General features: G+C 63.5%; 1 protein-coding gene across 1 annotated transcript in view; it reads left to right on the plus strand.

Annotated features, from left to right (window-relative positions):
- The window catches only part of PHRF1 (PHD and ring finger domains 1), a 16,587-nt gene that overhangs the window by 7,030 nt on the left and 1,909 nt on the right, over window positions 1-7,648 (plus strand). The window contains exons 6-13 of the mRNA XM_045290416.1: window positions 639-730; window positions 848-1,023; window positions 1,350-1,479; window positions 4,040-4,167; window positions 4,481-4,668; window positions 4,812-4,931; window positions 5,217-5,374; window positions 5,502-7,648. The exon at window positions 5,502-7,648 is cut by the window's right edge and continues 1 nt beyond it. Of these exons, the coding sequence (XP_045146351.1) occupies window positions 639-730; window positions 848-1,023; window positions 1,350-1,479; window positions 4,040-4,167; window positions 4,481-4,668; window positions 4,812-4,931; window positions 5,217-5,374; window positions 5,502-7,648 (3,139 nt within the window). The remainder of the gene's footprint in view (window positions 1-638; window positions 731-847; window positions 1,024-1,349; window positions 1,480-4,039; window positions 4,168-4,480; window positions 4,669-4,811; window positions 4,932-5,216; window positions 5,375-5,501) is intronic.

Consider the following 7,648-nt stretch of genomic DNA (forward strand, 5'->3'; position numbering starts at 1 on the left):
CCTGGGCCAGCTCACTTGTGCCTCAGATGGCCTTCTCTGGGCCTACCTGCTCCCCTTCCCCTGGGTCACACTTCCTAGGTCTCCTCGGCTGGCTGGCTGAGCACCACCCAGAGTGAGGAGCTTCCCGGCAGCTCTGGGCCAGACAGTCCAAGTCGGGCAGCTCTGCTGAGCCCACCACAGCCTCCAGCAGCAGGCTAGCCTCCCAGGCCCTAGAGGGCTCAGATGTTGCACGGGGCTTTTTTGTGTTCCCCAAGGTCTCCATGGACGCTGCCAGTCCACAGTCACCTTTGGGGTACATCTGGGCCTGCTGCTGCCAGCTGTCCCCTCTGGTCATCTCTGGGGGTTTGGTGGGGGCAGTTGAAAGCTGGCCATGGTGAGGGGGCGCTGTGGTAGTTTTTTGGCGAACTGCTCACACTTAACTGGGGCTGCCTCCACGGGAAACTTCTCTGGGACACGGGGTGGCAGAGGGCCTGGAGGGTGGCCCTCACCAGGCGCTGTCCTGCTCTGGGTGCGACAGGGCTTGCTCACTGCCCAGTGACCGACCCCATAGGCGCTCGTGGCCCAGCAGTCCAGGCAGGCTGAGGGTTGGACGTCATTCCAGGAGGTGCAGCTGACTGCGCTTGTCCTGTGCTCCGCAGGTACCACATGGAGTGCCTAGACCCTCCGCTGCAGGAGGTGCCTGTGGACGAATGGTTCTGCCCGGAGTGCGCTGCCCCAAGCACCAGCTCTGGTGAGGGAGCCGCTGGGGGCCTGGTCACTTATGGGGCCCAGGGTGGGATCTGGCTGGTGGGCCAACAGGAGTGGGGTGCAGGTAGCAGGTATGCAGTCTCCATCTTTTGTCCCCAAGACCCCAGCCACATCAGCGAGGAGGAGGTCTCTCTGCTCTTGGCTGACATGGTACCCACTAGCAGCAGGCTGCGGCCCACCACCAGCCGGACCCGGGCCATCGCCAGGACTCGGCAGAGCGAGCGGGTGAGGGCCACTGTAAACCGGAACCGCATCACCACCGCTCAGAGAGCCCAGGTAAGTTCCTGTCCCGAGTGGTCTGTGAGCATGGGCTCGGGTGTGTCAGGTCCTCCATCCAGCTGTAACAGGAGCCACAAGCCCATGGTGCAGGACGCAGCCACAGCAGCAGCTCGGTTCAGGAGCCCTGACCAGTTGCCTGGCCGTAGTGTGCAAGTGGGAGATGCGAGGCAGGGGTGCTAGGTGCACTCGGTGAGGTCTGAGTGGAGGGGCCTTTCCCTGTTGGGGCCCAATTTGCAGCTCATCCCTTGTGTCTGCCTGTAGGAACTGTGGGTCGTGAAGGGGGTGGGCTTCCTGGTGACAGCACTGTCTCCTGTGCTGTGCAGCATGTCCCAAGGTACCTGATGTCGTCTCTGCTTGAGGAGACCATTGAAGCGGTCGCCTCCGGTTTGAGCACGGCTGTGTATCAGCGACCTCTGACCCCGAGAGCACCAGTGAGACGCAGAAGGAAGACAGGTAAGCCCGTGCCTGGGGGTGGCCACCTGTGGGCCTGCGCCTCTCGACAGCCTGCTTTGCCTGTTCTGCTTCCTGCACAGCCATGTCGGGCCTGGCAGGGCACATGGGACCCAGCGCCGCCAGTAGGCTCTTGCCTGGGTGTCTCCGGGTTGCCTGCCCGGTGGACGTTTAGGAATGAGCTGGCAGGGGGGTGGTGAGGGTGGTGTGTGTGTGTGTGTGTGTGTGTGTGTGTGTCGGGAGTTAGGTTAGGAGTTGGGGAGAGTATGCATGTCTATGGGGCCGTGTGGGGTAATCGGGCATGTGTATGTATGTAGGGGTGGAGGAGTGTGTGTATGGGAGAGGTGTATGGGAACGTGATGGGGGCCGCTGTAATAGCTGCTGAATGGTTGAGTTTCAACAAGGCTGTGGTAGACCCCGATCACACCAGCACTTGAGTCCCCAGGGCTGGCTTTTCCTCTCCTTGGGGCCTAGCATCTCTCCAGTGGGTGTGCCCGTTGTGGCTGTGCCTTGTTTCGGGCAGCCGGCTCCCTGGAGCCTGTGTGGGGCTTAGGGTTCCTGCCGTTGGCCGTAGGCATAGCCCAGGGGTGAAGGTACGGAGCCTCCTCTCAGCCCCTGGATGCTGAGGGGCCATGTGGCAGGTGCAGTCAGGCTACTGCATGAGCTCAGGGAAGGCCTGGGCACACACTGGTGGTGGCGCCTTCCTGAGTCCAGCACAGGCCCGTCTCCGTGAGTACATTTACCTCTGCCAGCGTCATCTTTATTTGGAACCGGTGCTGGACATTGCCTCCGTCCGCCCGTCCCTCCCTCGCCAGCCGGCCTTTGGAAACGGCAGGTGGTTTTCCTGCGGGGCCAGCGACTTCCCGCACTCCTCTTGGGTGGGTTCTGCTGGAAGGATGGAGGTTCAGCCCTTAGGTTCGGGTCCTTGCTGCCCATGGATGCATGGTTCTTTGTTTGTGGTGTGGAGCTGGCTCTGACTTAGAGACCCTGTGGATGGAGCAGGGGCGTCGGTTCATCCCCTGTGCTGTGTGCTGAGGTCTAGATGCCTGTCCCTCGTGTGCCTGGCAGCACAGTGTGGACAAGTGGGAATCGGGGAGAGAACGCTGGCTCTTCATCTTCAGGGAAGCCATAGTCTTCCACAATGTTTCGTTTTTTTGTTGTGAGTGAGGCAAAGGTTTACAGTTTCACGTCCCACAACTCACACACGTTTTGTTTCAGAGCATCTACGTTCTGCATGTGCCCTCCTCCTTGCTTCCATCCACCTCCTTGCCCAGCTCCTGACCTTGTCCTGTGGGCAGGGTGCTGAACCGCGTCCCTGTGAAGGCCTCTGGCCAAGGGTCCAGGATTGCCTGGTGAATCGGTTTCGTTTCTGCCTGGCCCTCCAGGTCTGTGGGTCAGTGCCAGTGGTGATTCTATGGTGAGCAGGTATTCGTTGGAGGGGTAGAGAGTGGTGGGGGAAGTAGGAGGAAGCGCACCCTTTGAATCTGCCACCCCTTCTGGGCAGCTGGCACCCACAGGAGAGCCGCCCAGAGCCTCAGGCCTTGGGCTTCAGCTCCTGCTGGTGTCCAGAGGCGAGCAGGGGCCGTGTAGGGTCCTGCTTGTGGTGGTTGCGTAGCCAGAGCACGTTTCATTGACCAGAGTCGTTAGACCCCACGCTGGCATCGTGTGGGTGAATGAACACCCAGTGTCCCAGCCTTCCAGAGGGCGCTTTTTACTGCTCAGAGCTCAGAGCCCAGCCTGGCTGAGGACAGGTGAGGGCGGTTCCTAGCCTTCGTTCCCTGAGCCGTTGATTAGGGAGGAAGACAGTGCTTGTCTTGCAGAACTTCTGCTGCCTGTAGTGCGCTGGCCTCTCTCTGTGGTCCTGGGGGCTTCGGGCAGGGCTACCTCCAGCTGTGTGCCCCCCGCGCCCCCCCGCACACACGCCGAGGGTGCTCACAGAGGTGGAGGACTGGTCCGACATGGGCACTCCTGGTACAGGTAGCTTTCTACTGGATTCCCGGTTCTCTAGCCGTTGGACTGCTGGTGGAGGCCGTGCACAGTGATGCACAGGAGTGTCTGACTCTGAGGAGGTCCGCCTCAGCGGTTTTGCCTTGCGTGAGATTTTGTGGCTTCGTTGTCTTTGGCAGCTCTGAGTTTCCATACTTCAGTGGGTGAGCATCAGCCCTTCTAGGGGGGGAAGGTCCTGAAGGCCAAGTGTGCAGTCCAGGACCAGTCTTGGGGCTTACGGCTGGTTGTGTCTCCTCCCATGCCCCTCCATAGCACCGCCCCTCCAGCTGACCCGGCTGTGGTGGCCCAGGGTCAGGCGCAGAGACCCCTGTGGGTGCCCACCTCACAGTTGGGCAGGAGGAGGGGCGAGGGCTTGCAGGCCGTAGTTCCAGCTCGTGTTGCTGTGCTAACCATGTCCACCCTCCCCGCTGGACAGTAGCACACCTTTTTTGAGCTAAGAGTCATTGTTCCTAACCTCTTCCATGGTCAACAATAAACTCTACAAAACCAGGGTCTAGAACACAGTGGATAAGCGGGCTTCTGCCCACGGTGACGTGCGTCTCTCTCCCCTCCTCAGGGAGACGCAAAAAAGTGCTGGGCAGGAAGAAGGCGCCGGCCAGGTCTTCGGTGCGGAGCAGGAGCTCGGGGGCCAGGGCCAGGCGCCGCCAGGGCCGCCTGAAAAGGCGCCAGGGGAGAGGGCTGAAGGTAGGTGCGGGACCTCGGGTGGCACCAGGGGAGAGAGCTGGCAGCGGGCACCCGTCGTGATCACAGCCTTCAAAGCATGTCTGCTCTGGGTGGTGCTGCAGAGGGGCAGCGTTTGGCCCAACTGACCGCTGGTTTCTGGCCTCACAAGGCTGCCATGTGCACAGTGGTCCTGGGAGAAGGTGCCACACTGCCTGGCTCCTGGGTGGAGGCGGCGGGGCTGTTGTCAACCAACTCCAGGCTTTGCAGTGAGACATAGTTTCAGCACCTGGGCGCTCTGCTCAGCTGCCAGTGCCGCCCTCTCCCTGCTACTCAGGTCAGACACAAGGTCACCACGCATGCCCGCCTTGCCAGGACGCTGGGCCTGCGGAAGCCTGCGTTCGGCGCCTCCCTCCCGTCTGTGCACAAGCCTGCCGACCCCTCCCTGGGGCTGATGCGTGCAGACATCGGGGCTGCGTCTCTGTCCTTGTTTGGAGACCCTCACGAGCTGGATCCCTTTGACAGGTGACTGCCCCCAGGTGCAGTGCCCACCTGACCTGGTCGTGCCCCTCTTCCCCCTACTCTGATGTTGAAGTCTTGGGGTTCACCCTGGACCTTGAAGTATGGGGCCTGAGGTAACCTGTTCTCTTTGGCCTGTGTTTTCTCAGCAGTGACGAGCTTTCCGCAAGCCCTGCTTCTCCTCTGAGTGCCAAGAGGAGGGTCCTGTCCCAGTCGGCTCTGCGCTCCCACCAGCCTGTGGCCAGGCCTGTCTCCATGGCGCTGTCCAGGTGTGTGTGTCTGTCATCTGTCTGCATGTGCTCTTGGGCTTGGACTGCTCCTCCTGGTTCACACACCCAGCCCTGGGAGTGAGGGATTGGGGGTTGCAGTCCCTCGAGACCCCCGTTGGACAGTGCTCCCCAGCTTGGGCAGGACCCATCTGGGTGCTCTTGTGAAGGTGGGGATGTGTGGGCTGGATGAGTAGAGGCAGAGGTGGCTAGTGCCCAAGCTTCAGGATGGGTCTCTGGGCCCCTGGCGTGGGCTGGCAGCAGTGGCAGCCCATCTGGTCTCTGCAGGAGGGGCACTCCTGCTGCGGCCGCTCCAGAGCCCCCAGTGGAGGCGGCCCCTGTCCCTGACCTGCTGGGCAGCATCCTGTGTGGCCAGAGCCTCCTGATGATGAGTGGCGAGGACGTGGTCATCCACCGCGATGGCTCCCTGAGCGCCAAGAGGGCAGGTGAGCACTGCTGGGCACCCACAGCCGCCACGCGCAGGGGGCGTCACCACTGCCCTCAGACCTTCTTAGACCCGGCAGGTGTTCTGGGGAGGCCTGCTCTCAACATTGCCATCACCGTCTATTTCAGCTCCAGCTGTGTTTCCTCGGCATTCCCTCAGCAGGCCTGGTGGACCCACAGACTGCAGGCCTGATGGTCCACAGCCTGCAGCCCACCCTGAGGGTGGCCTGGCTGGGAATGGGCCCCCAAGCTTGGCATTTCTACCATCCCACAGCCGGCCCAGCCCTGCCCCCTCCACAGGCCCAGCCTCCAGGGTCCCTACATACACGCTGGGGCCAGCTCTGAGGCTGACCTCTTCTGGGGCCCCCCAGGCCAGGCCAGGCCAGGCCTTGGCCAGCAGAGGTGCACCGCCCCGACCCAGCATGCCTGCGCGTGCTGCAAGTTCCACATCACCCAAGATCTCCACTAGGGGCATGTGCTCACCCCCCGGACACCCAGGGCTGGGGCGTTCCCTGAAGCCGGCACCTGGGAGAAGGGACATCTCGGAGCTTCCCAGAATACCAAAGATCAAGCAAGTGGGCAGCAGCGGGAATGCAGGCTCGGGCTCACTCCCAGGTGGTGGGCCACGAGTGGAGATCCCCAGCTCCTGCATCAGCCGCCTGACGGGCAGAGAGGGCCCTGCGCAGCCTGGGCGAGGGCCTCGAGTTGAGCCTGAGCCTAGCCGCCAGGGTCCGCGGGAGCCCCAACCCTCAGGCCCCGGCTCCCAGGGCAGCCCAGCTCCCGCTCCGGTCGGGTCCGCCAGGGGCAAGGGCATGGGATCTGCCTTTGAGAGCTTCCGGATTAATATTCCTGGAAACGTGGCCCACTCCAGCCGGCACCCTAGCCCGGGCTTCTGTAACACCTTCCGGCCCGTGGACAACAAGGTGCAGCGGAAGGAGAACCCAGCTCCCCTCTTCTCACTCAAGAAGCCTAAGCAGCTCAAGAGCGAGATCTACGATCCCTTCAACCCCACCGGGTCCGACTCCAGCTCCCCCAGCAGCAGCCCTGAGCGGCCAGGCGCTGGCCTGCTGCCCTCCGAGATCACCAGGACCATCTCCATCCACAATCCCACGGCCCCCGCCGGCCAGACAGTGCGCTGTGTCACCTCCTACACAGTGCATGCTGCCTTCCGGCCTGAGCCTGACAGCCCCCGGGATGGTGCTGCCTCCGACCTGGAGCCTGAGGCCCCAGGGGCGCCCCGGCGCAGCGCCTTCTTTGACTCGGAGGCACGTACTGTGACCTGCGTGACGGTGGTGGAGCCTGATGCCACGCTGAGCCCGGATGAACTGCCACCCACCACCCACCGAGTCGTGGAACTACGCTCACCTTCGCCAGCCCGCTCCGACGCGGAGGCTGCAGCCAAGGAGCCGCAGAGGACGCGCTCCCGCAGCCGCTCAGGTTCCCGCTCCCGGGAGAGGAGCTCCCACTCAGTCTCCCCATCTGCTGTCCACACCCGGAAGCAGCGGCCCAAGGCCCGGGCGCGGCACTCCTCCAGCGAGGGCTCCAGCAGCCGCGAGCGGGGCCGGCGGAAGAGGGTCAAGGGCCGCGAGAGGGAGCGGGCCTCCTGGGGCCACGGGCGCAGGCGTTCCCGCTCTGGCAGCGCCGGCAGCTCATCACATGAGCACCACGAAAGTCGCAGGAAGAGGCCTCGGAGCTCAGCATCCCGGTCCCGCGTTCGCGATGGATCGCCGGCCAGCAGCCTGGAGCGCGTCCATAGGCACAAGCACCGGCGGGAGCGCAGCCACGACAGGACCGAGCGCAAGGAGGGGGCTTCTCGGCCACGGGGCCGGCGGCGCTCACGGGAGAGGAGCAAGTGGCGGGCTCGCTCTCCCAGTGCAGAGCACCGGGCCAGGGAGCAGCGAAGGCCCCGCTCCCGGGAGAGACTGCCCCGGACTCACTCTCGTTCCCCAGACAGAAAGCCACCGGCCAAGGAGGTGACCCCGCCGCCTGCGCCCAACACCCCCGCTTCAGATGAAGGACCCTTGGCCAGGCCCCCTGGCCCTGAACAGCGGGAGGTGACAGCTGAGGCATCCACAGCCTCGCCAGAGGTGCCTGTGGCCAAGCTGGCCGAGGCCCTCCGAGGGCCCGAGGGCCTGAGTGAGGATGTGCTGGATGACCTGGACTATGGTGATGCAGTAGAGGCAGGCCATGTCTTCGAGGATTTCAGCGAGGCTGTCTTCCAGCTGGATGACATGAGCTCCCCGCCTTCCCCGGAGAGCTCCGACTCTTCTCCGGAG

The sequence above is a fragment of the Echinops telfairi genome, unplaced genomic scaffold (genome assembly GCF_000313985.2).
Source record: "Echinops telfairi isolate 266 unplaced genomic scaffold, ASM31398v2 ScPeMD7_37;HRSCAF=141, whole genome shotgun sequence".
NCBI lineage: Eukaryota > Metazoa > Chordata > Mammalia > Afrosoricida > Tenrecidae > Echinops > Echinops telfairi.